At 38.9% G+C, this 24,658-nt stretch overlaps 2 protein-coding genes across 3 annotated transcripts in view; one reads left to right on the plus strand and one right to left on the minus strand.

Moving 5' to 3' along the window:
* Nucleotides 1-18,778, minus strand: part of LOC135467815 (TBC1 domain family member 9B-like) — a 42,452-nt gene extending 23,674 nt beyond the window's left edge. The window contains exons 1-19 of one of the 2 annotated variants that reach the window (XM_064745683.1): nucleotides 18,643-18,778; nucleotides 15,089-15,200; nucleotides 14,659-14,710; nucleotides 14,045-14,122; nucleotides 13,562-13,648; nucleotides 13,161-13,247; nucleotides 9,493-9,521; nucleotides 8,878-8,982; nucleotides 7,149-7,214; nucleotides 6,594-6,670; nucleotides 6,084-6,137; nucleotides 5,669-5,734; nucleotides 5,060-5,192; nucleotides 3,021-3,140; nucleotides 2,317-2,411; nucleotides 1,984-2,048; nucleotides 1,656-1,788; nucleotides 1,104-1,212; nucleotides 711-805 (exon numbers count right to left, since the gene is read on the minus strand). In XM_064745683.1, the coding sequence (XP_064601753.1) occupies nucleotides 711-805; nucleotides 1,104-1,212; nucleotides 1,656-1,788; nucleotides 1,984-2,048; nucleotides 2,317-2,411; nucleotides 3,021-3,140; nucleotides 5,060-5,192; nucleotides 5,669-5,734; nucleotides 6,084-6,137; nucleotides 6,594-6,670; nucleotides 7,149-7,214; nucleotides 8,878-8,982; nucleotides 9,493-9,521; nucleotides 13,161-13,247; nucleotides 13,562-13,648; nucleotides 14,045-14,122; nucleotides 14,659-14,710; nucleotides 15,089-15,200; nucleotides 18,643-18,686 (1,607 nt within the window). In that variant the 5' untranslated portion in view covers nucleotides 18,687-18,778. Of the gene's footprint in view, nucleotides 1-710; nucleotides 806-1,103; nucleotides 1,213-1,655; nucleotides 1,789-1,983; nucleotides 2,049-2,316; nucleotides 2,412-3,020; nucleotides 3,141-5,059; nucleotides 5,193-5,668; nucleotides 5,735-6,083; nucleotides 6,138-6,593; nucleotides 6,671-7,148; nucleotides 7,215-8,877; nucleotides 9,012-9,492; nucleotides 9,522-13,160; nucleotides 13,248-13,561; nucleotides 13,649-14,044; nucleotides 14,123-14,658; nucleotides 14,711-15,088; nucleotides 15,201-18,642 lie in introns of both variants that reach the window. The other variant, XM_064745680.1, reaches the window with a different exon arrangement.
* A 227-nt stretch (nucleotides 18,779-19,005) lies between these two features.
* Nucleotides 19,006-23,628, plus strand: LOC135467806 (uncharacterized). The gene is made up of 3 exons (XM_064745668.1): nucleotides 19,006-19,112; nucleotides 20,447-20,683; nucleotides 21,109-23,628. The coding sequence occupies exons 2-3, from the start codon at nucleotides 20,447-20,449 to the stop codon at nucleotides 21,226-21,228; spliced, it is 357 nt and encodes a 118-aa protein (XP_064601738.1). The 5' UTR covers nucleotides 19,006-19,112; the 3' UTR covers nucleotides 21,229-23,628.
* The last annotated feature ends 1,030 nt before the right edge of the window (nucleotides 23,629-24,658 follow it).

Below are 24,658 nucleotides of genomic sequence, written 5' to 3' on the forward strand. Positions count from 1 at the left end.
TTCAATTCTGTGTGAGTAGATGTAGGTGAAATTAAACCAATCCTCACAATGATAGAAAACACTTTTTCACAACCTTGTCCTTCAGGATTTTCAAGGCCTAATCAATGTTTATTGCATTTTACATTCTCTTGACAATCTTCACTTAAATGTAACAACATGAGACATACATGTACGGAGATATTACATGAGATGTTACTTGTAACATAGATGTTAGGTGTAGCAGAGATGTTAGGTGCAGAGATGCTAAGTGTAGCAGAGATGTTAGGTGTAGCAGAGATGTTAGATTACCAGAGATGTTAAGTGAGGCAGAGATGTTAATTGTAACACAGATGTTAGGTGTAGCAGAGATGTTAGGTGTAGCACATTTGTTAGGTGTAGCAGAGATATTAGGTGTAGCAGAGTTGTTAGTGGTAGCAGAGTTGTTAGGGGTAGCGGAGTTGTAACACAGATGTTAGGTGTAGCAGAGATGTTAGGTGTAGCACATTTGTTAGGTGTAGCAGAGTTGTTAGGGGTAGCGGAGTTGTTAGGGGTAGCGGAGTTGTTAGGGGTAGCGGAGATGTTAGGTGTACGAGAGGTGTTAGGTGTAGCACAGTTAACAGGTGTACCAGAGATGATAGGTGTAGCAGAGATGTTAGGTGTGGCAGAGTTGGTAGATGTAGTAGAGATGTTAGGTGTACCAGAGTTGTTAGGTGTAGTAGAGATGTTACTACCTGTGGAGATCTCTCTCAATCTCCTCCGCAGCAAATGTGTACTTCTTACAGCTCTCCTTCACAATGTGCTTGTAATAGCCTGGGTTAGTCTCCATCTGAAATTAATCACATTCATATTTCTCTGTGAAATTCTTTCAAAATCTCAGTTGTAAGATATATCAGCTCAAGCGAGTGTTTACATGATGACAACATGTACGTGTAAAATTTATTGGCATAGATGAAATGTACGATAACAGTTATCATACCGACGTGTAAGGAAACAAGTACCTGTTTTATGCATCCCAAAGACAAATCAAATACATCAAAACTGCTGTTGTTCATAAGCTGAGAATTTAGTTCAAGTGCTTTGTTTCTCAACTATCTTGTCACAGCACCATGTGCATGACCTCTGACCTCATTGACTGCTCCTGAGAAGAGCATCCACATCTCTCCCCTCAGCTTATCTGGTATTCCCTTTAGCACCAGCTCATGAGTCCTGTGGGTCCTGTACATACACATGCCCCTGAGGACAAGACAAAAAGAGAAACACTCAGCGTATTTCAGAAGTGGCAAATTAGAATACACACCCACACAGACTATACTGAAGACTGTACTGTATTTACACCTTTGACATCAAAACTAAATATTAGCCTGCATTGTAACATTGACTGTGTTACGTTCAAGTTGGAAGAAAACTAACTTTTACTTTTAACTAATTTAACCATAAATGGTCTTAAATAACGTCTATATTATTTTTACACTAGAGCAATGAAATTCTACCAAAATAAGACGTGTATAAAATGATAGGAGTACTTGTACAGAGGAAATCCTGTCATAAAGTTTACTGTACAATTTAGGGTAGACAACTCTGAGATCTGAAAAACCCATGAAATTTTCCAGTACAAGCTAGTACATGCAAATGTCAGTACATACAAGATTTGGTAAGCAATGGTCATAGAGACTTACCTGCCATACTCCGCAAAGTGGACATCCCACAAGTGTTGTTTGACGGACTCCTTAGCTGAGAGCTCATCTGAGTTTCGACGGCAGAACAAGCTGATTAGCGCTGGCTGAAACTCCCCATTACCCTCTATGTCACCTGACAGGTATAAGGAATGGGATAACTGACAACTGTCAGGGCAACAAGCTGTATTTGAAAATTTTAGCAGATCTTAACAGATCTTTTGGCCATAAATGGCATTATTAAATATAATACACAAGATAAGAAAAATGTAGAAAACACACTTTACCATTTTCATATTATCACTATATGCCCAATTTTAAAATGTTTTACCTGCAATGTCCTTGGATTGCTCTAATGATGAGTTTGAACTGTTGTCTTCTTTGGTTGAATTTTCACTTGAAAAAAAAAAAACAACAAAAAAAAATAAACAACAACCTGAAAGTCAGTTTTTGTTAATATTCAGAACTACAACAAAAATAGGTCTTTTGTGAAAGTCCATCAAATCCAATAAGAAGCCCATTAAGACAACAATACAAAACTGATTACTTGAAAATAAGAATCAATCTGGGAATCCAAATTTATCAGTAAAGCCACATGGGATGCATAGTATTTTATATCTACACAGACATAATTTATCCATCACAGTCAAATGTATTCACTTACGGGTATTTTTTATTTACAGACTGTTTGGACAGGAAATCTGATATCCTCTCTAATATCATGTTCCTGTCTTTAAACTGTGTGAACACAAAGTTCATCTGCAAAGAAAGGGAACGCACATACTATTATACATTGCAAACAAACGCACAATGAAGAAAACCACATACACTGATTATTAAAGTTGGAAATATGCCACATTGTCCTGTACTTCAGGATAAGTGGATAACTTCAGCCGTAAACAGATATAAGATTCATTTATTTACCAGTGTTTTACGCCACACTGAAAAATATTTCACCTATATGATAATGGCCAGCTTTACATTGAGAGGAAATCGGGCAGAGCCCTGGGGAAACCAACAACCATCTGCAGGTTGCTGGCAGACTTTCCCACATACAACCGGAAAGGAAGCCAGTGATCACATGGGTGAGACGCTCTTGGGTCATTGTATTGCACTGGTACAATAACTACTAGGCCACGCAGGAGCCCAAGGTACAAAAGGCGCACAGGTTGGTAACATGCTAAGGGATCTAGAACAGGAAGTAAATGATTTAGATTATAAACACACTTGAAAAACAAAAGCCTATTATAATTATTCTATTGTTTTTTTTTTTTTTTTCAAATTAATATGCTAATATGCTTTAACTTTATTCACACTGCAGTCAGTCTAGGGACATGTTTAATCCAACACAAGAGTTCCCTGGCTTACCTTTCCTTTGGTGGTTATAACCAGAGCGTTATTCATGATGTTCCCTGTGGAAGCGTTGTCCACCTTCTCCACCAGAAGTATATCCCTCAGGGGTATAATCACAGTCACTAAACGCCTTACCTACAAAACCAGTAGTATATTCCTCAGGGGCATCATCACAGTCACTAAACGCCTCACCTACAAAACCAGTAGTGTATCCCTCAAGGGCATCATCACAGAGACTAAACCCGTAACCTACAAAACCAGCAGTATATCCCTCAGGGGTATCATCACAATCACTAAACCTCTCGCCTACAAAACCAGTAGTATATCCCTCAGGGGTATCATCACAGTCACTAAACGCCTCACCTACACAACCAGCAGTATATTGCTCATGGGTATCATCACCGTCACTAAACCCCTCGCCTACAAAACCAGTAGTATATCCCCCAAGGGTATCATCACAGTCACTAAACGCCTCACCTTCAAAACCAGTAGTAATTATTTATTTATTCATTTTTGATTGGTGTTTTACGCCATACTCAAGAATAATTCGCATATGCTGACAGCTGCCAGCATTATGGTTGGAGGAAACCGGGCAGAGCCAGGGGGAAACCCAAGACCATCCGCAGGCAAAACCAGTAGTATATCCCTCAGGGGTATCATCACAGTCACTAAACCTCTCCCTTACAAAACCAGTTGTACATCCCTCAGGGGTATTATCACAGTCACTAAACCTCTCCCTTACAAAACCAGTTGTATATCCCTCAGGGGTGTCATCACAGTCACTAAACCTCTCCCTTACAAAACCAGTTGTACATCCCTCAGGGGTATCATCACAGTCACTAAACCTCTCCCTTACAAAACCAGCTGTACATCCCTCAGGGGTATCATCACAGTCACTAAACCTCTCCCTTACAAAACCAGCTGTACATCCCTCAGGGGTATCATCACAGTCACTAAACCTCTCCCTTACAAAACCAGTTGTACATCCCTCAGGGGTATCATCACAGTCACTAAACCTCTCCCTTACAAAACCAGTTGTATATCCCTCTCCCTTACAAAACCAGTTGTATATCCTTCAGGGGTATCATCACAGTCACTAAACCTCTCCCTTACAAAACCAGTTGTACATCCCTCAGGGGTATCATCACAGTCACTAACCCTCTCCCTTACAAAACCAGTTGTACATCCCTCAGGGGTATCATCACAGTCACTAAACCTCTCCCTTACAAAACCAGTCGTACATCCCTCAGGGGAATCATCACAGTCACTAAGTGCCTCACCTACAAAAGCAGTAGATACACTAACTGCAGTACACGTGGACCAGCCCTTCATCAGCCTTTACAACGATACCGCTGACCGAACACTGAGATACCTGAACTGCAGTACACGTGGACCAGCCCTTCAGCAGCCTTTACAATGATACAGTTGACAGAACACTGAGATACCCCCAACTGCAGTACACGTGGACCAGCCCTTCAGCAGCCTTTACAATGATACCGCTGACCGAACACTGAGATACCCCAACTGCAGTACACGTGGACCAGCCCTTCAGCAGCCTTTACAATGATACCGCTGACAGAACACTGCGATATCCCAACTGCAGTACACGTGGACCAGCCCTTCGGCAGCCAAATGATACCACTGACAGAACACTGAGATACCCCAACTGCACTACACACGGACCAGCCCTTCAGCAGCCTTTACAATGATACCGCTGACAGAACACTGAGATACCCCAACTGCAGTACACGTGGACCAGCCCTTCGGCAGCCAAATGATACCACTGACAGAACACTGAGATACCCCAACTGCATTACACATGGACCAGCCCTTCAGCAGCCTTTACAACGATACCGCTGACAGAACACTGAGATACCCAAACTGCATTACACGTGCACCAGCCCTTCAGCAGCCTTTACAATGATGCCAAAATGACTGAGTTAATAAGGTATTATTCTAGGTGAATAGTGAAATTTTAATTCACATATTAATCCCAGGAAAAGTTTTTTTAAACAATGATCAGATGAATGCATCAGTAAGAAATGTGGACTAACTCTGCTGGTAAAACAGAGGTAGTTGACAGAGAGGTACATCCTGCCCCAGACATGCTGCTTGTTGTAGGGTGTCCATAGAGTGCATTCAGAGTCACCATCTAACTTCTCCTCCTGTGGTAATCTGAAAGCTGACCTGCCAACCAAAACCAATGTTACATAAAGATAAGATGTCCAATCAAAGCAGGCCTTACATTTGGTGTTCAATAATGAGGCTCTTTTATTAAAAATATCTCAAATGTACATGTATATGCAATAAAACCCCAATTATGACGTCAAACTATTGTTACATTACTAAGTAACAAATCTGTGTCATTTAGCATGCAGACCTAACTGCACAAATGTGTTTTTATGCACGTAACGCACAAGTGTCAGCAGGGTGGGTTCTAAGTTGTGGAACGTCCCATTCCTTATAATAATGGAGCCTATGCCCCTTCGGAGCTTCTGCCTCGTTAATTGTAAGGAATGGAGCATTACGTGGTCATTTCCCTCATGCACTTCAGATAAATAAAGGTCAACTCTACAACTATCATGGATAAAAGACAGATTTAAATGATTTTCACCTTCTGATATTTTACAATCTTTTAAGAATGTTATGTTTTTAATACAAACCTAAATATTTCACTCCTTGCTCTGGCATCCAGGTCTCTTTTTAAAGATGATATTTTCTTTTTTTTCCTAAAATCAGATAACAATGAAAACATATACAACAATGCACTTATTCTCATTATATCTCAAACACATATAAAAAAAAAAACCTGAAATTTCAACTTTACTCAAAAAAATCAATTTGGAAACACAGGATTTTTTTGTTTTTTGTGTTTTTTGGGGGGTGGGGGGGGGGTGATTTAACTGCTGTTTTTGATTTAAGGGTAAGACAGCACATATCCAAGATATATATCAATCACTGATAATATTTTGTTACAACACAGAATACCAAAAAACAAGGCACAATAGGTAGTGTTTCAAAATACAAGCACATATTTTATTATAAATTTCACACATTACTAATGTTAATTAGACATACCTGGACATAAATCGTATAGAATGATCTTGCTCAAAGCCCTCTTCAGAAATGAGCCTGTGACAAGGAAGACAGAAAGCAATTCAAGGTACATTTTCATGTTGGAAATGTATCTGATCCTACAAAGGCAGTTTACATCATGATCAGGATTACTTCACATGCACTCGATGTAATTCAGTTTACAACTGATAACACTTGAAAGACGGTATTTCAAGACGGTCACAGAATACACGTGAACTTATCAGGAGCCAACCAACACTTCAGTGCATGCCATGACAAATGATAGAACTTTTTACGATGTAGGCCTACTTCATATAACAAAGTACATGCTTCCATTACATATACAGTCCAGCTCTATCATAACCCAAATCAATCCGAGAGATATTAAGCAACAAGCTGAAAAATATTGCGTTAATTTTCACACTGATTTAGATGAAATTTGTCTGCTGACAACTGAGTATGTGGAATGTGGAAACTACGTGTACTGTGCAACTCTGATCAATGCTGCCTTACTGTTTCATGGCCATATTGGCTAACTGCTCCATCAACTTGTACGTATCTGCACTGTTGAAGAACATGGAATAAAAGTACTGCAAAACAGAAGAAGAATTGTCTTCCATGAAATGTAAGCAAACTGGTGAAATAAAACAGAACAAACAATAACCTACAATGTGCATAACAGTAAACAAAAACAAAATATTTGCTCAGATTTACATATTTTCACTGATGGTTTTATGTCCTAATAAGATGGCAGTCAAGTTTACAGGTTCAGGAAATCCAGCAGAGTCCAGTGAGAAACCACCACATCTTGCCAGACAAAAACCCACAGCCAAACTAGCTGCAGCGGGATATGAAGACATTATCCTCCAAATGAAGTCATTAGACGACTATTGATCAGCAAGGTCCAAATGTTCTTAGAATCAATAGTTGAAATTCTCTTAGTATGAGATTTGGAATTAGTAGTCAAGAGTGAAACAGTATATTAAATGTACAAAGATTTTTTTACAGTCAATGAGGACACGTATGGTTTACTGTAAATGAAATTCAAACAGCGTGAAATCTGCTTACCTCAGTATCTCTAGTCGATACTTTGATACTGTCTGGGAATAGCATATTATTGCCTCTTTCCAGTTTCTGAAAGAGGATACAAGGTAAAGATGAGAAAAAATGGACAGGTGTGTCATGAAAATTGAGTTTTTCATCTCAACAGGTGAAGTCCACACTAACTGTTCCACATGAGATAGACTGTGTGTCATGACGACATGAGACAGCCTGTGTGTCATGACAACACAGTTTCTCACCTCCACAGGTGAGGTCTACACTAACTGTCCCACATGAGACAGCCTGTGTGTCATGACAACACAGTTTCTCACCTCAACAGGTGAGGTCTACACTAACTGTCCCACATGAGACAGCCTGTGTGCCATGACAACACAGTTTCTCACCTCAACAGGTGAGGTCTACACTAACTGTCCCACATGAGACAGCCTGTGTGTCATGACAACACAGTTTCTCACCTCAACAGGTGAGGTCTACACTAACTGTCCCACATGAGACAGCCTGTGTGTCATGACAACACAGTTTCTCACCTCAACAGGTGAGGTCTACACTAGCTGTTCCACGAGACACGGTCAATATGAAGTCTGTATTCCACAGTATTACTGATAGGATCATGGTCCTGTGACCTTCCTCAGATAGGATCATGGTCCTGTGACCTTCCTCAGATAGGATCATGGTCCTGTGACCTTCCTCAGATAGGATCATGGTCCTGTGACCTTCCTCAGATCAATGTGGGAATCACACGACAAAAAAATGATAATCCTAGAGTCTTAAAGGATAAGGCAAATGGCAATCATTAAAACACTTCTCCAGCTCGCTCAGTGTTTACTCCAGCTGAGTACTCTGTGTTTACCTTATGAAACATTCACAAACTGTCCCGCCCAACCTATCACATTTGTGGTGTGATATATCATACTATGGAGTTACATACTCCAAGCTCTTCCTTGTTATTATCCTGTAATAGTAAAATACATAAAATATGCCACATGCTCAGGGGAGCCATAAACTGTTAAAGTAGGGGCCTCATGCTTTGTACTACATTCCTGGACTGGGACATGTATCCGCATGCCTTGTACCACAATCCTGGCCTAGGCCATGTATCCTCACACCTTGTACCACACTCCTGGACTGGGACATGTATCCGCATGCCTTGTACCACACTTGTGGCCTGGGACGTGTAACCTCGTGCCTTGTACCACAATCCTGGCCTAGGCCATGTATCCTCACACCTTGTACCACACTCCTGGACTGGGACATGTATCCTCATGCCTTGTACCACACTCCTGGACTGGGACATGTATCCTCACGCCTTGTACCACATTCCTGGCTTGAGACATGTATCCTCACTCAATCTACCACACTCCTGGCCTGGGACATGTATTCTCATGCCTTGTACCACACTCCTGGACTGGGACATGTATTCTCATGCCTTGTACCACACTCCTGGACTGGGACATGTATCCTCACGCCTTGTACCACATTCCTGGCTTGAGACATGTATCCTCACTCAATGTACCACACTCCTGGCCTGGGACATGTATTCTCATGCCTTGTACCACACTCCTGGCCTGGGACATGTATTCTCATGCCTTGTACCACACTCCTGGACTGGGACATGTATTCTCATGCCTTGTTCCACACTCCTGGACTGGGACATGTATTCTCATGCCTTGTACCACACTCCTGGACACACACATACACACCACTGACACAAATATACACATGTACAGGTACTCACCGTTATATCTGTCCATCTCAGCACAATTTTGGCCTCCTTGCCCATTAGGAATGAGTAGAAACAGAGGTGATTGACACTTAGGTACATCCAGCCCTGCCGGGGCACCTTGCCCTTCCAGAAACTACACGAGTAGTCTATAACACAAACAACCATCAGAAATTAAATAGTACCCCCAGCTCACATGGGATACCTTACCCTTCCAAAAACTACATGAGTAGTCTACAACACAAACAACCATCAGAAATTAAATAGTACACCCAGCCCACATGGGATACCTTACCCTTCCAGAAACTACATGAGTAGTCTATAACACAAACAACCATCAGAAATTAAATAGTACCCCCAGCCCACACGGGATACCTTACCCTTCCAGAAACTACACGAGTAGTCTACAACACAAACAACCATCAGAAATTAAATAGTACCCCCAGCCCACACGGGATACCTTACCCTATCAGAAACTACACGAGTAGTCTACAACACAAACAACCATCAGAAATTGAATAGTACACCCAGTCCTGACGGAATACCTTACCCTTCCAGAAACTACACGAGTAGTCTACAACACAAACAACCATCAGAAATTAAATAGTACACCCAGCCCACACGGGACACCTTGCCCTTCCAGAAACTACATGAGTAGTCTACAACACAAACAACCATCAGAAATTAAACAGTACACCCAGTCCTGACGGAATACCTTGCCCTTCCAGAAACTACACGAGTAGTCTACAACACAAACAACCATCAGAAATTAAATAGTACCCCCAGCCCACACGGGATACCTTACCCTATCAGAAACTACACGAGTAGTCTACAACACAAACAACCATCAGAAATTAAATAGTACACCCAGTCTTGACGGGATACCTTGCCCTTCCAGAAACTACACGAGTAGTCTATAACACAAACAACCATCAGAAATTAATTAGTGCACCCAGCCCACATGGGATACCTTACCCTTCCAGAAACTACATGAGTAGTCTATAACACAAACAACCATCAGAAATTGAATAGTACACCCAGTCCTGACAGAATACCTTACCCTACCAGAAACTACACGAGTAGTCTACAACACAAACAACCATCAGAAATTAAATAGTACACTCAGTCTTGACGGAATACCTTACCCTTCCAGAAACTACACGAGTAGTCTACAACACAAACAACCATCAGAAATTAAACAGTACCCCCAGCCCTGACGGGATACCTTGCCCTTCCAGAAACTACACGAGTAGTCTACAACACAAACAACCATCAGAAATTAAATAGCACACACAGCCCACACGGGATACCTTACCCTTCCAGAAACTACACGAGTAGTCTATAACACAAACAACCATCAGAAATTAAATAGTACACCCAGCCCACATGGGATACCTTACCCTATCAGAAACTACACGAGTAGTCTACAACACAAACAACCATCAGAAATTAAATAGTACACCCAGTCCTGACGGGATACCTTGCCCTTCCAGAAACTACACGAGTAGTCTACAACACAAACAACCATCAGAAATTAAATAGTACACCCAGTCCTGACGGGATACCTTGCCCTTCCAGAAACTACACGAGTAGTCTATAACACAAACAACCATCAGAAATTAAATAGTACACCCAGCCCTGACGGAATACCTTACCCTTCCAGAAACTACATGAGTAGTCTACAACACAAACAACCATCAGAAATTAAATAGCACACCCAGTCCTGACGGAATACCTTACGGGACACCTTGCCCTTCCAGAAACTACATGAGTTGTCTACAACACAAACAACCATCAGAAATTAAACAGTACACCCAGTCCTGACGGAATACCTTGCCCTTCCAGAAACTACACGAGTAGTCTATAACACAAACAACCATCAGAAATTAAATAGTACACCCAGTCCTGACGGGATACCTTACCCTACCAGAAACTACACGAGTAGTCTACAACACAAACAACCATCAGAAATTAAATAGTACACCCAGTCCTGACGGGATACCTTACCCTACCAGAAACTACAAGAGTAGTCTACAACACAAACAACCATCAGAAATTAAATAGTACACACAGCCCACACGGGATACCTTACCCTACCAGAAACTTCACGAGTAGTCTATAACACAAACAACCATCAGAAATTAAATAGTACACACAGCCCACACGGAATACCTTACCCTTCCAGAAACTACACGAGTAGTCTATAACACAAACAACCATCAGAAATTAAATAGTACACACAGCCCACACGGGATACCTTACCCTATCAGAAACTACATGAGTAGTCTACAACACAAATAACCATCAGAAATTAAATAGCACACCCAGTCCTGACGGGATACCTTACCCTACCAGAAACTACACGAGTAGTCTACAACACAAACAACCATCAGAAATTAAATAGTACACCCAGCCCTGACGGAATACCTTACCCTTCCAGAAACTACAAAAGTAGTCTACAACATAAACAACCATTAACAACTAACTAGTACACCCAGCCCTGATAAGGTCCATTACCGTGCCAGAAACTACATGACTAATCCACAACACAAACCCTAAAGAGCAACTTGCATGTACATAAAGAAGTATGTCTTTCATAAAACAAAACATTTTTGCTTTTGTTTGATTTCACATTTTTGAAAAATCCTATGCTCTCAACTAAAGTTACACAATACAACAAGGCATTCAGAGAACAACGGTAACGGTAACGCCTGATTGAACATTTCGTAAAATTGTATAACGCTCAAGTCAGGTGATATGTTTAAATCCTGACCTCTAAACAAAGACAAAGTAGAATGACATTGTCTTACAAATGTAAGATATTATTCTTAGATATTCACACATATCATCCATATGAAATATAGAACTTTGAGTACACATGTAACTGAATGGCGATAACTATGAAAATAAAAATAATGATCAGACTGTCATTATGATTAAGCATGTAGATGTATAGATGATATATAAGATGTACATAAAGTTTCAGGAAAATTGGTGTAATACTTTAGCAGGAGTTGCATGGACAAAATCTGTGTACATTTTTTTTTTCTTTTTTTTTTTTTTGATTGGTGTTTTACGCCGTACTCAAGAATATTCACTTATACAACGGCGGCCAGCATTATGGTGGGCGGAAGAAACCGTCAACCATCTGCAGGTTGCTGACACACCTTTCTCCCTTACGGCCGGAGAGGAAGCCAGCATGAGCTGGACTTGAACTCACAGCGACAGAAATCTGTGTACATAAAAATCCATTACTGCACTACTAAAGTACCCAAACGGGAGAAATTACGAAAATAATTACTTGTTTGTAATTAAACTTACACATGTACAAGTTAAGATGATAGGAAAGATGTATACTAAGTTTCATAGAAATAGCTTCAGTATCTTCAGAAGAGCTGCACGGACAAAATCTGAATACGTGGAAAAGCACCATTACACAAAGTCCTAAATGGGGGTAATTACGAAAATAATTACCCAAATGCCATTAAACATAAGCAAGATCAGATGATAGGAAAGATGTATGGTAAGTTTCATCAAAATCAGTGCAGTAGTTTGGAAGGAGACACATGGACTGCATAAACAGACAAACAGACTGACGGGGCACAGATTGGGTGATTCCAGTATAACTTGTTGAGGGGGAGGGGGATATCAGTATAAAAGAAACAAAAATTCTATTACTGTAAAACAAGGGTTATTACACTTTCAATCCATATATGAGTGCCCATTATACAGGAGCTTAAAAAAACAGCCTAACCTTCCATCCAAGTATGTACATTTACACACCATACCTTAGATTAGGGAGCTAAAACAAAAAAGCTTAACCTTCAATCCATGTATGAGAGACAAGCATGCAAGAGCTGTGAAAAAAAAAGCTCAACCTTCCATTCGAGCATGTACATTTGTACACCACACCTTGGATTACGGGGCTAAAAAAGCTTAACTTTCAATCCATGTATGAGAGCCTATTATACAAGAGTTAAAAAAAAACAAAAACAGACACCAACACCTCACAATGCCTCTCCTGGCTTTGTACAGGCAAGCTAATATAACCTAGTATGTACGATGTCAATCACTTCATACTGATGCCAGCACCTGAATATAAACGCTGTGATTAAATTATGAGGTTATTCATAAGGGAGAGTTCAATTTCTTGTTCGTATCCCAATAACTGTTATCATATACAATTTCACAGAAATCCAAGCAAAGACTTAACTTGTGCCCATACATCCATTACAAGCTCCATGTGAAGAGACACAAACAAACAAATGTGCAACACATGTATGTATGTGTATACTCACAGTTAACCAATTTCTCCTCTTTTGGCATATTAAATAATTTGTAAAATTTCCGTGTTGCTGTTTTAAATCTCTCTGTTTCATCATCAACTGGAACAAATTCAAAATTCAAATCACATTAGATATACAATACATGACTTTTCTATAATACCTCATGATAATTTCCGGCAATTTGTCTAAAATGATTTGACTAACATTTGAGTATTAGAGCTTGCTTGGTTAATTGAGAATGGAAAAAAAGAAAACATGCTCTTTTACACATTATTTTGTAATCTTGGTTTTCAGCCATAATATTCCAAAATTTTTCTTCAAAGACACTATCACAATGATGAGTACAAAAAAGCTTTTAAATGCTGTAGTATAGTCTTAGGTAAAAACAAGTTACATGTAGCTTGTAAAGTCACCTTCTTTAGGCACCTCCTTGTTAGCGCACAGACTCTCTATTTTACACCTAACAAACTCTGTTGCATCTTCTTCACTGTCAAAGGCTCCTAGGGATATAAAGCTAAGAGTTAATCACCAGAGACTATTGATGACAGACTGTAGAAATAATGGATAACTGTAGCAATCAGTGTCTGAAGCAGTCATTTCATCTTTTCTATTTCTGTAGAAAGTAAACCACCTGCAAGATCTATCATCAGCAGATTTATTCTACTGCCCACATAGAGTAGAGTGACAGGAGAAGAAATAATGGATGATTAAATGTACTGCAACAAGTGTCTGAAATCAGTACCAAAAGTCATTAAGCTTATCTATTTCTATCAGCTGCACACATGAAACAATTAATCCTCACTAAAAACGTGAATTACAATCTGTAAAGTTTGTTACAATACAATGTTTTTATCACAGGGTATTACAGTGTATAAACATAAACATATCCGTCTGACCTAATGTTTGGAGCAAATTCTGCTCCAGCCATTCCCAGTCCTTCAGTATGTCTCTTCTGTTACTGGACACAGATACAGCTGAAAAATGAAACCATCAAGTAAAGTGATGCCAGGATCCCACATAAATTTACACATTTACACTGAAGCTGAGAGATCACCTCTAGAGATGAATGGAACATATCATTTCAAACTCAAATGTTATGCACAACTGCTACCTGTTCTACAAGGCAGTCTTTGTGTTTCACAGTTCAGTCTAAAATCAACGCTTGTTGAATTAATGTCTATGAATCCAAGAATTGAAGATTTATCTATCAGTACACTTAACAGCATGACAGTGCCACTGCCACAGTTGTCACACTGAGTAAGGTTGTGTGCCGATCTAGCCACACGCCACTGCCACAGTTGTCACACTGAGTAAGGCTGTATGCCGATCTAGCCACACAGTTATCCTGTGAGTATAGATAGCAACATTGCAGGACCACAGTAAATGAGAGGTTTATACTTAACACGTTAACAATTACAACATGTACAATCCACCAAAGAGAGCTGAAATTAAATCTGCAATTGCTCTTTAAATATAGTAATATATGATGGTACTAAACAATGTTACTTACTGTAGTAAACTTCAGAACTTGGGGTTTGATGAAGGATTCGATATGGAAAAGTCTGTAAGACAAAAATTTAATTAATTCATGTTAAATACACATCAGCATAAACATGTACCATGTCAGTATTACACTTTCACATAATTTCAAAATATAACTACTACCATTTATAAACAACCATGATGTTCATCATGCTAAACAGGTCATACTTGGAGTTATCTACCGTTACACAAAAGCTGTGGCATCTTGTACATTTATACACATGTACATGTAGTTTTCAGAGCCTGTCACTTCTAAACTGTACAGGTGTGCAGCTTGCTCTACCAGCTTTCAGTGAGACATGTACAGCATACAGTAGGCCTCACTGCTACACACATTTACCGCTTTTCACCGGTAAACATTGATCTGTTTTGGATCACACAAATGGTTTTCCTTTTACCTTATTATCTAAGACTGTATCCAGTGTCCCCACCAACAGCCCTGTTAGCCCTCCTCCCCCGTAGCCCTTCCGCTTCTGGAGCAGGAAGAAGGGGTTGGCTCGCTCCTGCACCCTACAACACCAGTAATAACAGATCAGTGGTCGCAACATGTGTGTATTCATCTGGGATGCTGGGAATAACTTGCACCAATTGCAAATATAAAATATGTAATTAATATACACAAGAATCATGTAATCATAACAATGAAATCTACTCACAAATATTTCAAACTTAAACCTACATGTTACTGTGCATGTACTTGTATGTAAGAAAATCAGCACCTTTATCTCCTCTCTATATTCATTTCTACCCACAATTTTATCTGATCCTGTGGGCCTGGTGCTAATCACCTGTTTACTAGTTTTCATTGTATACACAATTACCAGCACTTGCCCACAGGTAGGAAACAAAGGAATTCAAAACTTTAGCTCAACTCATTACAAAGTACTCTTGAGTTACCACCCTTAACATTTACCTTTGAATGGATTTTAATACACAAAAGAGACAGTCACGAAACTTTGTAATTTATGGTAATTAACACCCATGCAGCTCATCACTGATGAAATATCTTTACACGCAGTCAACACCTAAGATTAATACATGCTGGACTTTTTGAGCTAGCAGTGCCAACCTTAGCATTTACCTTTCCTTTAACTGTCATCACTCATGCTTGGGGTATTTATCTGACTATCGCTAATAATGCCAGGCTCAAGAATGTTTAGACTATGTTTGGGGAATGCCATTGGGTCTAACAGCACTTTTCAAGTGTTTAAATGAACGTATTATTTAGCTCAATTTTACCTAGATGTTAGAGGGTTTTTCCTCCATTCATCTCGCTGCTATTTTCAGATCTGCTTTTAGTAACAATTAACCTACTTCGCTCTCAGCTGTTATTTTATACTTATAACAACGCAAAAGGAGCTATTCAAATCTAAACACCTGTTTACCCGTTAAATGATCAATACTAATGTACATACACTATCAGGGTGGGAGGTTTCACCGTGTATGGTATACATCTATCATAATGTATATATTAGAGATGTACCATATTAGAAGTAGACATGAACATTAATGATTATACGTCATGTATAACATGTGATCATGCTAATAGCTGTCAGCACTTTCTACATCTACTGGTGTATGTGTAAAACATTTCTCTGTGCAGCAATGTGAATCTTGTACAATGTATGTGTGACAGTTAAAACATTACACATTCAAGTACAAAGTCCAACTGTATATAATACTACACTTAGGTATCTGCCGTTAATATAGGTCAGCTAAGAGAGGTCAGCATAACATGTACAGGTACTACTCTAATTCTTCAACTTGTTCACATTTTTGCAAGGTGTTTATTCAAGCATAACATTCTTTATTGACTGATAAAATTATACTTTTTCTGAAACTGGCCAATCCAAAAAATTGTACTTTTGTCTCCAAAATCATATTAAAAATGTACATAAATTGCAATGAAAGTTGATCTTTCATATGTGAAATGGTAGAGGAATTAGGGTAGTCAACACTATCATGCAGTTCTCCAAAAAAAAAAAGTAACACAACATTTTACTTAGTCTGTGGAAACCAAACTTAGATTTGGTAGCAAACGAAATCTCACCTGTAAAAGACACATAAATGCAGAACTTCAGCTCAATAAATAAAGTACTGAAATCATGAACTTGGTAATTTACAGTAATTAATATGCACACAGAGCATCAGCAATGGAGCATCCCTCTTGTGTCTTTATGTTTGTAAAACCTCAGGTCAATACATGCTATACTTTTGTAGATACCAACATTTTGTTCAACATTGCTTTCCCTGTTATTCGATGCCAATGCTGATGCTGATACCGACGCTTAAGGTCCAACATAAGTTAAAGTACAGGCAAGCTAAAAAAAGGGAAAAAAAAAAAAGAAAAAAAGCTTTAAGTTATGTTTTTCATTAATAATCAGCACAAAACATTTGTTTCTTCACATGGAGTTCAACCTTTTCAATATACTTTTTCTTCAACAAAGTTGCCTATCATGATTGTATTTTACCTAATGTTTGGCCCATGAAAATGCACTTTCAAAAGCACATACAGGCCTTAAACTAATACCCTACACATTACTGATGGCAACAATTAAATTTTTCTGATAAGAAATTAATCAAACTTTAATCAAAACTCCTAATTACCGGGTATGTGGATAAATTACTTAGAATCAAGCAAAATGTGTCACTTAAAAAAAGCTTAACTTTAAGTGAAATACTGTACTAAAACAGTGGGTCAGTATTAATCTGAACAACATGCTGATGACCCCACAGTGGCAAGATACAGAAGAGAATTATTTTTGAAGAGATTTTTCATTCTTTCCGTCCATTTCAAGGCTGCCTTTTTTTTTTTTTGCATAGCCAGATTTTGTTTTCCCCTTTAATTCACGACACCAAACAACTTCTGTTAATTGTCAAGAGAAACTGAAATTTTCTCATTTCACTTCACTTTCACATCCACTCAAATTACTAGGGTTTCATCTGTACCGACCTTGAATTTTCACTCAAGTATCACAATGAGCTATGACATTACCATGATATATACACAATTCTCAGATAATAACTTAATCTGTAATAACATTTTTTGCTTTCTGTTATAGTGGAAAGAAAAGATTCACTGAGCTCATACTCAATGTTGTTGAATGTAGCATTTTTCATTAACCTACGATTTGACTTCCAAAACTGATCAGTAGTATCCACATGTCACTGTTAGTTTGGGTAGAAAATCTTTTTGTACAGTGTTACAAAGGGCGTCTCTATCCTTCATGTTAACAGAAAAAACAACACTGGACCAAATGTATATATGTTTTGATAAAGCTTCACATTAAAAAAAACGTAGCCTATTATTTTTGTGATGTAGGATAACCAAGATATAGCAGTTCAAATTTAGCGAAAACGCCCATGTGGGGAAAATCAAACGGGTCACCATGCTCTCAATTTTAACTAATCGAGGGTGAGCTATTTCTACCGCCGGAGAAGGCATCTGTTCCGCTGTGACTTCAAATATTCCTAGTTTATTCCTACTTAAATTATCTGTTTTATTTCTGTTTATGAGACAATTTTGATACACTTCACAGCCATGGCCTCATAAGCATTAGGGCCTACACATTAAAAGCTGATTTATAGGTGAGTTACTAAGGATATAATAAAAAAAAAATGTCTATATCCATTTAGGTCTGTATGAACCCCTCTTCTCCAATAACTTTTTTGTTGTCTTTTCTTTAAAGTTTTCTCCGACATGATTAACTCCTAAAAATGACACAACATACATAAAATCACATTTCATCATAATTCTAGATTATGACTTGTTCTGCGTACATTAAAAAAAGTATTTAGAAAAATAATTATGAGTATCAGTGCCGGAGTCTTCGTCGCCCTATTAGCAGGGCCAGGCAAAGGGTTGTAACCCATCTGCATCACCACTCAATCGAGCTTCTGTCACTTTCTTCCCTAGGTGCTATTCACAAAGACAAGCTTTTAAACGTCTTACCATAGTGCATTCGCTAATAGTATTTCTTCTGGGCGAACCCACATTGCTGTGACTTCCCGAAAAATATAACTGAACTAACGATCTTCTTGATGGATAGCTAGAGCTGCCAAATCACATCTGTGTCTTCCATATTTACATCTCGTCAACATCTCGTGTCACGTGGCTGTCAAGGTGAAGGACGTCGGCGTCCCGCAGTAACATGTGGGTTTAATTTCGACCACTTCTGAAATCGACGGCCTGGAATAGAGCTACTGAACATCCAGCTTGTCACAGACTCTCAAGGTTAAATACTATATGACCTGTCATCCTTATATGACAGCAAGATATGAGATCACGTCAGTAAGATATAAGATCACGTGACATAAACGCGACTGAGAATTCGACTGCTAAGATCTGTGACTGTCAAAATTGAAAATTGGGAAGTGAAATTAGGAATATACGATACGTTGTCAGCAAGTCAAATTCCATAAGTAAGCCATTTAACATAGTCATACGCTCAAAAGGAATTCGTTGCGTGACTTTGTACGTGGCTTTGATCGGTATCTCTGAAAATCGTACTGCTACTGGATATACCTTACAACAACAACGTCATACTGTATAGGGGTTTCAGTCGATTTTCAAATTTCCTGTATAGGGCGAAAATATTACACAGTATTAAACACTATATCTTGTACTTCCCAAATTAATTTACAGAACTAAATTGGGTTCAGTAGTTTTTTTTTTCTTTCTGAAAACGAGTTAAAAGGTCTGTGATATAGTGTCACTTTAGCATACGACGTCCATGACGCCACTTTGACAAAATTCGATGTGACCAGCGTTGATTCTTTCTGTCTGCACGCGTTAGTTTTTTTAGCGGAGGCATGTGAAATTGTGTGACTGTACGTGGCTTTGCTTGGTATCTCTTTAAAAATCATGTCACACGTGGACATGTGTTTACAAAAAAACAAGGTCAAAAGTAGTGTTATCCAGTAATCGAAACCATTTTGGACTCATTATTTCAGCATTTTATTGTGCTTACCATACTGATTACTATGGATCGATACTAGGGCTGTTGAAAAGTGTTCATGCTTAGGCCAACCCAGAAGGTCTGCTGTCAATTCCATATGTCAAACCCCTTGTATCACCACTGCATGGCATAATATCCACTCAAGCTCAAAAGGGGACCTCCTTGGCCGAGAGGGTTAGCATTCCACAGTGGCGGGAAGACCCAGGAGTCTCCCACCAATGCGGTTGCTGTGAATTCAGGTCCAGCTCATGTTGGCTTCCTCTCTGGTTGTATTGGTGGGAAGGTCAGTCAGCAGCCTGTGGATAGTCATGGGTTTGCCCTTGGGCTCTGCCTGGTTCCCTCCCACCATAATGCCGGCGGAGGTCATATAAGTGAAATATTCTCCAGTACAGTGTAAAACACCAATCAAATAAATAAATCAAGCCCAAAAGTGGTCAGAATGGAATCAATTCGACAAACTTCACTTCCTGCTGTAATGTTAGTCTTAACATTGCTATGGTTTCAAACTTCCCCAAGGTTGCTGCCTCTGATTATCAGTTTTACTTCATCAAAACTGTTTCATAAAGATATTATAAAGTTTGCATACTTTCTTTTGTAAATCAAAAACAGTATATGTATACATGTATGTATAATATTTAGTGAAGAATAAAGACTGCATTCTTTTTAAGCCTAGCAAATATCAGGAAATAAGTGTCATCTGCATTTTATTCAGTGTGTTTCTATATATTTTTATGAAGGATATTTGTCTGTGAAAATGACTTTATGATTAGTTGTCTTCTTACATATATTTACCTGCAGATGGGTAGCTCTGAGTCATCACAAGTAGACATGAATTCTCCACAGGCAGAATTTGTGAAATCAAAGATATCAGACAATTGTGTGGTAGTTTTCTCAAAAACGACTTGCCCATATTGCTCAATGGCCAAGAGGACTCTTGATTCAGTGGGGGCCAAATATGAACTGATTGAGTTAGACAGAATAGAGGATGGAAGCAATATGCAGGACATTTTGCTGACTATTACTGGTGCCCGAACGGTAAAGTGATACACAAATGGCCTATTAATACATAGCTGTAGTCTTTAAACTTACACATATATGGAGTTTCATACATTATTTTATGAATGCATGAAAAAGACACATAATACATTAACCATTAACCAAGATTAATGGCTCTGGATGGTATTGCATTTAAAGGGTCATAACTTATCAACCAAGTCAAAAATCTGTGATGTATATTTTATTTTGTTAGTAAAACAAAATACTGTGATATCATTAAGAGCAGGTTATTTTTCATTTTGCAATACGGATAATTTTGTCTCGGCTCAGCTCCTTTTCCATTGATATTGCAGCATCAGTAACAAATGTAATAATAAAAAAGTGTTTGTTGAAAGTTGTGACAGTAACATATTAGATATATTGGGAGTACAGTCTATTTTATTTTACTTTTTTTTTACCTCCAGGTTCCACGAGTATTTATTGGAGGGAAATGTATTGGCGGAGGTTCAGAAACAAAGAGTCTTCACAGCTCTGGTAAACTGGTACCCATGCTGCAGGAGTGTGGTGCCATAGTGGTGCAATAGCGACATAGTAAACAGTGGAGTGAACAGGTCTTTTTGATATCTTCTCAAATATCTCTTGTTCTCATCAGCTATACATGTGGCAGTGCAGTATAAAACTCTGGGGTGTACAGGTCCCTCTCACTTTTTCTCGCATATGTCGCATGTTTTCGTCATGGAAGTCCTTTGTAATATATTTTTGTAGTAAAGTGCATTGACATGTATTGTACACAACCTGACCCTGTAAACCACACAACCTGTCTCACCATAATTATCAAGAAATTGTTGTAATGTTTAAGATTCTTGCCATTGGATTGATACATTAAAAGTAAAATCTGTTAAATGGCTTTCCATAGGTCATAATGTTTGGTCATTATTTATTTATTTATTTGATTGGTCTTTTACGCTGCACTCTTATATGACGGCGGCCAGCATTATGGTGGGAGGAAACCAGGCAGACCCCAGCGGAAACCCACAACCATCCGCAGTTTGCCTACACGCCTTCCCACGTATGGCCGGAGAGGAAGCCAGTGTGAGCTGGACTTGAACTCACGGCAACCGCATTGGTGATAGGCTCCTGGGTCATTGCCCCGTGCTAGCGTTCTAACCGCTTCAGCCACTTTTTCGTCATTAAGATGACCTCAAAATAACCAGGTCACAAGAAATATAATGTGCAGGATGAATCTGTGACACATAGGTGACTGTTTGTTGTATTATATCCTTGTTCTTTTGAAATGTCATAAATGAGATCTGAAACATTTCCGAGCTTTATGTTATATTGGATGACCTCAATTTTTGTTGAGGTCATCACTTAAAATAGCTTGAAATATCAAACACTGTTACCCCAGGCCTGTTTTCTACATTGCAGACCATTTTAATCAATGATGTCAATTTTTCTCATAAAGATTCTTTTATACAGTGGTAAAACTGTAGTCTTGTTTTCTATGGAGTACATCTTTCATCATGTTCACCACGTATTGTGTCTATACAAACAGGTGTATCATGTACCAGTGACAGGTGTATCATGTATGAGTAACAGGTGTATCATGTACAAGTGACAGGTGTATCATGTATGAGTGACAGGTGTATCATGTACGAGTAACAGGTGTATCGTGTACGAGTAACAGGTGGGTTATGTACGAGTGACAGGTGTATCATGTACGAGTGACAGGTGTATCATGTACAAGTGACAGGTGTATCGTGTACGAGTGACAGGTGTATCATGTACCATTGACAGGTGTATCATGTACAAGTAACAGGTGCATCGTGTACGAGTGACAGGTGTATCATGTATGAGTGACAGGTGTATCATGTACCAGTGACAGGTGTATCATGTACCAGTGACAGGTGTATCATGTACCAGTGACAGGTGTATCATGTACTAGTGACAGGTGTATTATGTACGAGTAACAGGTGGGTCATGTATGAGTGACAGGTGTATCATGTACGAGTGACAGGTGTATCATGTACGAGTGACAGGTGCATCATGTACAAGTGACAGGTGTATCATGTACGAGTGACAGGTGTATCATGTACCAGTGACCGGTGTATCATGTACCAGTGACAGGTGTATCATGTACCAGTGACAGGTGTATCATGTACTAGTGACAGGTGTATCGTGTACGAGTAACAGGTGGGTCATGTACGAGTGACAGGTGTATCGTGTACGAGTGACAGGTGTATCGTGTACGAGTGACAGGTGTATTATGTACAAGTGACTTCTGTATTTCACCTAATGTTGGGCCTGTAAACAGGAGCACTTTCAGAAGCACATAATGGTCTTAATGTAATACTGTGATGACAAACCTAAAGTGTTTCTCATAAGAATTTAATCAAACTTCACCCCAAAAAAAAGTGGCCATATAAGGTTGATACTCAGAATCACTTTTGGGTGAAATAGAGTTATACAGTTCCTGAAGCCACTTGAAGCCTCTAGTTCTTAGTCAGTTGTAAAAACAAAAAATAGTTCCATGGAATTTTTTAAAAGCCATTTTGTCTCTACATCAAAATAAATTGAATAAATCATTATTTTTTTTTCATCTGTTTTCATTTACATAATATAAACTGAAGGTTTATGAAACTGAAATATTCAATATCTGGTATCTCCAATTGATGTTCATGTGATCTGTAAAACTTTTCAGTAGAATTAAAAGATTTATCCAGCAAAACTATAGATATCTCTAAATGTCTCCCTACCAAGTTCCATTGTAAGCATGTAATCAAACTGACAATATGTACATGAAATACTTAACATGAAGTGTATCAGTTTCTTTGTTACCAGCACTGTACATGAATGTGATCATGGCCTTTGGGTTGTGAGATTGTGTATGGATAGTAATATACCACATTTTTACCAATACCTGTTTGCTCAGTGATGGATATTTAAATTTACCTGAGTGTACTCACAATCACTTCAATAAAATTTATAATTACCATTTCAAAAGCATTGATGGTTGTTTAACTGAATGTGATATTTTCTAAACTGCCTCTTTATGCCACGCTAACTCTTGTTCACATCTAACTCTCAGTGGCCAGAAACTGGACGAGAAGCAGTGGTTTACTTTGGTTTCCTTACCTCTTGAACATAATTGTCATCATAGACGTGAACAGTTCTTGACCACAAATCAGATGAAGTAGAAGAAGTGAGTGCGACATACATAATCCCATCAGCAGATTTATAGGTGTATTGAAGTCAGAAATTTAAATTCCACACAAATTGTTGTAATCATTGTTCTGATACTCTGTAAGATCTCTGCAGATATAAATATTTACCGTGATACAATATAACGTTGTGTGGAAAATGTCCACACAACTCCCTTCGTTTGTAGGGTGTCAAAACATTATTGATGGTGCTTTTATGATTACAAAAAATGTATAGTTTTTATCATTGATGATTAGATGAATGACCCAGACCGCCTTGACGGGTGCATAATGAAGTGCTTCCAAAGAGAAGCTGGATATTAGGGTACATAACGAAGTGCTCCAGAAGAGGGGCTGAGGACAACGGGTACATAGTGAAAGTGCTCCTAAAAAGGAGTAAAGATGGGGAGCTGGGGTTAAGGGGTACCTAACGAAGTGGCTCCTGAAGAGGAACTGGATATTAGGGGCTATAATGTAGTGCTCCTGAAGAGAAGCTAGATAATTAGGGGTACATAATGAAGTGCTCCTGAATAGGAGCTGAAGATGAGGGGTCACATAATGAAGTGCTCCTGAAGAGGAGCTGGGGATTAGGGGGTACATAATGAAGTGCTCCTGAAGAGAAGATGGAGATGATGGGTCACATAATGAAGTGATCCTGAAGAGAATCTGGAGTTGGCGTATATAATGAAGTGATCCTGAAGAGAAGCTGGAGTTGGCGTATATAATGAAGTGCTCCTGAAGAGAAGCTGGGTGAGGCTGACATGATGAAGTGCCCCTTTTAAGAGATGCTGGATGAGACTGACATAATAAAGTG

This window comes from Liolophura sinensis, chromosome 6 (assembly GCF_032854445.1).
Source record: "Liolophura sinensis isolate JHLJ2023 chromosome 6, CUHK_Ljap_v2, whole genome shotgun sequence".
In the NCBI taxonomy this organism is placed as follows: domain Eukaryota; kingdom Metazoa; phylum Mollusca; class Polyplacophora; order Chitonida; family Chitonidae; genus Liolophura; species Liolophura sinensis.

Bases quoted from the DNA above. Each gene is read 5' to 3' on its own strand.
- LOC135467806 (XM_064745668.1), top strand. From the start codon at position 20,447: ATGGGTAGCTCTGAGTCATCACAAGTAGACATGAATTCTCCACAGGCA. The intron at 20,684-21,108 runs GTAAAGTGATAC...TTTTACCTCCAG, and splicing joins CTATTACTGGTGCCCGAACG to GTTCCACGAGTATTTATTGG.